The sequence below is a fragment of the Anolis carolinensis genome, unplaced genomic scaffold, assembly GCF_035594765.1.
Source record: "Anolis carolinensis isolate JA03-04 unplaced genomic scaffold, rAnoCar3.1.pri scaffold_8, whole genome shotgun sequence".
Classification (NCBI taxonomy): Eukaryota; Metazoa; Chordata; class Lepidosauria; order Squamata; family Dactyloidae; genus Anolis; species Anolis carolinensis.
The window spans coordinates 24,750,491-24,756,406 of record NW_026943819.1 but is presented as its reverse complement, the minus strand read 5'-3'; the positions used below and the strand labels follow the sequence as shown (position 1 = coordinate 24,756,406).

Here is a 5,916-nt window from a genome sequence, read left to right as displayed (position 1 = left end):
GCTGATCAGAAGGCAATCAACTCACAGGAAACATGATGCTGGAGGAGAGTTCTATGGATACTGTGGACTGTTAAAGAGACAAACCAATGGGTCCTAAAAGAAATTAAGTCTGAACTCTCCTTAGAACAGTGGCTCTCAACCTGGGGTTCCCAAATATTTTTAGCCTTCAACTCCCAGAAATCCTAACAGCGAGTAAACTGGATGGGATTTCTGGGAGTTGTAGACCAAAAACATCTGGGGACCCCAGGTTGAGAACCTCTGTCTTAGAAGCTAAGGTCCCTTCCACACAGCTGAATAAAATCCCACATTAAAATGTTGTTTGCTTTGAACTGGAATATATGGCAGTGTGGACTCAGATAACCCAGTTCAAAGCAGACATTGTGGATTTTTTTTGCCTTGATATTCTTTTTTTAAAAAAATTTTTTATTGAAGTTTCAAATAAAGTTTACAGCAAAAGTGTGAAAACAAAGAGGTTTTCAGGGAAAAAAGTGAGGGATGTGGATAGCGATGAAGAGAAGAAAAAAATAAGGAAAAGGGAAAACCAACCCCCCCAAAAAAACCTCGAACAAGTACACTCACCCAATAAAATAGGAAGAAAGAGAGAGAAAAAAAAACATAAGACAAAACAAGAACAAAAACTATATATATATATATATATATATATATATATATATATATATATACACACACACACACACACACACACACACACACACATACACACACACTAGCTTTGCCTGGCCACACGTTGCTGTGGCTTATGGGAATCCTTTGTTGGCCAGGTGGAATAGCCGTGAACAGCTTTGCAGTCTCAAAGCCTGGCCGTTTTCTGGAGTAGCTGGAGCTTTTTGTAGTATGAACGTAGAGGCATGGATGAGGGGTTGTGCTGCCAAGTTTAGTGTTTCTGGGATGTGTAGTTTTGTTGTTTTGTCCTAGGCCAAAATTTCATTACCCTTTTATATATATAGATATATATATATATAACAAACCAAAACTACAAATAAAACAAATAATACAAATAATAAAATTGACTTCCATCTCTTACACAGATACTTTACATCTCCTTACATATGATCTATTTCCACAGGATATTCATTTAAATGAACATCTTCATTTGCTTTTCTCTTAGAAAGTTTTTTATCAAGTCCCAATTTGTTTGCCTTTTTTTGGTATGCCATTATTATTTTTTAATAAATACGTCAATTTGTCCATATTCATAATTTCCAACACCTTGTTTAACCGGCAGCTTAGCTCAGGGGTTTCTTTCTTTTTCCAGTGTTTGGCATATATCATTCTTGCCGCCGTGGTGAGATAGTTAAACAGAATTTCTTTGTTTTTGTCTTTTTCAATATCGAGCATCCCCAACAGGAAATACTTTGGGTCCAGCTCTACCTTAATTTGCAACATCTCTTGTATTTTTGGTGGATTTCCTTCCAGTAATTCCTTGCCTTTTTGCATGTCCACCATGAGTTATATGGCTGTGAGGAAGGGCCCCAAGATGTCTAAACTGAAGCCATGGTGCTTTGTCCATATTTTAAGAAGACTTCTTAGAAAAGAAAAGAAAAATGCTTGGTAAAGTGGAGGACAGTAGGAAAAGACTACATTATGGATGGACTCAATAAATGAAGCCATGGTCCTGAATCTGCAAGACATAAACAAAGCTGTTGATGATAGGATGACTCAGAGATTCATTCATGTTTCTGCAAATGGAGTTCAAAGTTTGAAATAGTTTGCACTCAGTTAAATACATTGAGGAACACAGGCAAAGAGAGCCGAATCATGCTCTTTCCAGTAGACGTAGGTAAAACCATAACTGGGTTGTTGTATGTCTTTCGGGCTGTGTGACCATGTTCCAGAAGTATTCTCTCCTGACGTTTCGCCCACATCTATGGCAGGCATCCTCAGAGGTTGTGACCATAACTCTGAACCTCTGAGCTATTCCTCATCAACATTTGCCACTTTGACCACAGTCTGGTGTTTCTTGGACACATGTGTCCTGGTTTCCATTTGAAATATTGTGACCTCTCCAAGAGCAAGAATTTTCCATATACAGCTTTTAATCCGAATGATCTATTTGCTTAAACAGAAGCCCTTCAGGTGGAGATCCAGACATGGATGAAATTGACCTTCTCCTGGAGATTTGTAATACACCTGGCTGCTGTTAAAGGGGCAGAAAAAGAATGTATTAAGAAAGGAGTCACTATATTAAGGTGTGGGGTGGCTACTTGAAAGTCCCTTTTTCTACAGACGTAACCGTAAACACTATTTTTCTAAAGTAATGGTTCACTGAACTCTGGGGAACTTACTTCTTGGTTAAGTATGCCTCAGATGTGCATACAAGTAGGAAAAATATGGAAAGGTTGATAAGACAATTGGTTTAGAGAGGAACCAAAGTGCAATGTTTTGCGGGGACATTATTTGATGTAGCTCCCTAGCTGTATTTAAAACCAATTACCCAGAAGAACTTCATTGACTTGATTCGGGATTAAGAAAGCCTTTACTTGAGACAAGAGAATATTTTGCTACTATATAGTATCTTCAACTCCTCATCTTGACTGTGGTAAAAGAGTGAAAGTACGTTGGAGTTACTAACTACTACAGGTTGAGTATCTCTGATCCAAAATACTTGGGACAAGAACTGTTTTTGAGTTTGGATGCTTTTTATTTATTTTGAAATTTCTCTGCTTCCATTTATGTACATAATGGGATATCCTGCAGATGGGACCCAAATCTAAACACACAATTGATATTTGTTTATACACAAATGTTGCAAATTTATACAATATTTTAATATTTAATATTTTTGTGTGTGAAATACTGTTTGTGTACATTGAACTATAAAAAAAGGATGCATTTGCTATTATTGTACCATCTTTTAAACTGGGATAACTCCTGATATTTGGAGTATTGTATATACTCAAGTAGAAGCCTAGTTTTTCAGCCCTTTTTTGAAGACTGAAAAAGCCCCCCTCGGCTTATACTTGGGTCCTGGTTGGCTTATATTCTGGTCAGTTTATACTCGAGAATATATGGTACATTTATTATTTTTCTCTATTATTCTTGGTATTATTACATTTATTATTTTTCTTGATTATTGTTGCTGCTATTACATTTATTTTACTCTTTTTTATTATTAATAATAATACATTTATTATTTTACTCTGATTATCTTATTATTATTATTGCATTTATTATTTTACTCTGTTTATTATTACTTGTATTATTTTCCTGTATTTTTATTATTATTACTATTACATGTATTATTTTGCTCTATTATTATTAAAAGGATACATAAGCACATTTACATTGAAGAAGATGAGAATAATGATTTGATCAGCGTTGGACAGTCTTATCTTGAATCTGAGCTTTATGTAAATATTCAAAAACATTTAACCTACTGATGCCTCAGTTAATGTGATTTTATTGGTACAGTAGAGTCTCACTTATCCAACATAAAAGGGGCTGGCAGAACATTGTATAAGCAAATATGTTGGATAATAAGGAAAGATTAAGGAGAAGCCTATTAAACATCAAATTAGGTTATGATTTTACAAATAAAGCACCAAAACATCATGTTATACAACAAATTTGACAGAAAAAGTAGTTCAATATGCAGTAATGCTACGTAATAACTACTGTATTTATGAATTTAGCACCAAAATATCACGATGTATTGAAAACATTGACTACAAAAATGCGTTGGATAATCCAGAATGTTGGATAAGTGAAACTCTACTATAATAATATCCCATGTGTTATGGGACCGGACTTGATACCCTTTGTGGAGCCCTCAAACTTTATGAGTCTTACTTTACTTAGGCAATCCCTCGTAGTTGGATAAGTGAGACTCTACTGTATCTATTTTTATTTCTGAAATTTACCACCCTCAGCTTATACTGGAGTCAATGATTTCCAAGTTGTTGTTTTTTTTTTGTGGTAAAATTAGGTACCTTGGCTTATATTCGGGTTGGCTTATACTTGAGTATATACGGTATTTTATTCAGGGAAAGTGGGTAACTCCTTTGGAGCAACCAAAGGACAGTGGTCATGCTATCCAGGGAATTCTAGAAATTGTGGCCCAAGGGGATAACTATTCCCGACTTGTGCTTCTTGAAACACTCCACTATAAGCTATTTCTCAGGCTTTGATAAAATATGATAGCTCACTTATTATTTGTTATTCATAAACTTTGTGATTTTTGTCTTCTAGGTTGTTGATTTTTGAACACTTGAAACAAACTTCATCCTTCTCTGTATTCAGAGATTTTAATCCTACGAGTCCTAGGACAGCAAGCATCTAATATGGGAAGTGAGTACAGCATCCAAAGTTCTCCTGTGCATGGTAAGCCAGGGGTCTTGGCAACTAAGCTGGAAGGAATTGCTAAGGAGAAACCAGCTGGAAAGTCATCACCTGATATAACACGGGGAACAAAGACCTGCTTAGGTGAAGGTGAGATGGAAAGCCAAAATACTAACCTGGAAAGAACCCCTGAAATGCAGTTGGCTGGAGAGTCATTACCTGATGTAGCACAGGGCACTCCCAACAATGGCTTTGGTGAAGATAACATAGAGCAAACTGATAAATACCAGAATGAGAGTGATACTTTGTCTCTTCCAAATGAAACAAAAGAAGTACAAATACTAGATGTGGATTCTATGAAGGAGGCTATGCCAGCTTCAGAAGTTAAGATTGAGCAGTGTTGTACTGGAGATGCCACAGAAGACCATTATAGTAACTTGAATTCTCTACAAAAAGGCCAATGTACGGACCAGGTATGTGAGCTAAATGTTAGAGGACAACCTCATGAGAAGAATTTGGTCCAGCAAGAACTCTCCACTACTCAAGAGAAGTCTGTTGTAAGCAGGGGAAATCAAACAGCTAATAGAAAATTGGTGTGCTTCCTTCTAAATGAGACCGACTTCCATACTATGAATGTCTCCAAGGAAAGTTCTGTGGATGATTTAGAAACTCGGCATCCCGTGGTTACAACACAGCCCACTGCAACACCCCCGCCACAAGTTACAGAACAGCTTTGGTGTTGTGGTGTCGAGAAACCCTTCTCCGCCGAGGAACTTGCCAAAGCAATTCCAGATGACCAAGCTTTAGAAATAGCCGAAGAAAGGAGGCCTCAAAAGACGACACAAACAATATACACTGGGATGGCGGTTACACCTGTTGTCACTCAACAGCCAAGGACTCAAATGGGAAATGCTCCTCAGTATCAGGTTTTCAATGGTGATGTCTCAGACCTTCAACAATCTGTGGGGCAGCTGGGTGATGGACCAGAGGAAGAAGGCAAGTGTCGGATATGCCTCCTCCCGGAAAAGAAAAAGTCATCTTGTTGCAATGTGTTGTGATGGGGAGGTTAATTCAAGGAACTGGAGGGTTGTAAACAGCATACACTTTTTTAATTGAGGTTTTTACTTTTTAAAATACACACTGAAATTTAAATCGAAGATTGGGAAAAGTTATCTTTGACAACTCCCAGAATCTCCAATGAGCAAATAGTTAAGGGAACGGTTGTAAAAAAAAACAAACTTTTCCCAATGTTTGAACTAAATGCAGTTGCTAGTATTAGACCCATTGAATCAATGGCACCTACAATGGTGTTGACTTGACTTCTCATTGATTTATGAATCTACTCCAGACATGGGCAAACTTCAGCCCTCCGGGTGTTTTGGACTTCAACTCCCACAATTCCTAACAGCCGGTTGTGGGAGTTGGAGTCCAAAACACCCGGAGGGCTGAAGTTTGCCCATGTCTGGTCTACTCTAATTGAAACTAGCAAGAGTTTCAACACAGTCAGAAGTTTCTAAAGTACTGCAGCTAAGCAACTTCTTGTAACACAAAGTAATACAACTGGAGGAAACTAATATAGAAAGAGATAAGTATAAAGTGGTTTTAGAACTCCTCTGC

The 5,916-nt window shown here is 37.3% G+C and overlaps 1 protein-coding gene across 2 annotated transcripts; it reads left to right on the top strand.

The window, feature by feature from the left end:
• The first annotated feature begins 2,245 nt into the window (after nt 1–2,245).
• On the top strand, nt 2,246–5,666 carry LOC103280445 (uncharacterized). Of its 2 annotated transcripts, none has more exons than XM_062961215.1 (2): nt 2,246–2,574; nt 4,210–5,666. In XM_062961215.1, exon 2 carries the CDS (start codon nt 4,302–4,304, stop codon nt 5,355–5,357), a length of 1,056 nt encoding a protein of 351 aa, XP_062817285.1. In that variant the 5' UTR covers nt 2,246–2,574; nt 4,210–4,301; the 3' UTR covers nt 5,358–5,666. The 2 variants fall into 2 exon arrangements, with proteins under 2 accessions (XP_062817285.1, XP_062817284.1); XM_062961214.1 differs by having other exon boundaries at nt 2,246–2,601.
• The last annotated feature ends 250 nt before the right edge of the window (nt 5,667–5,916 follow it).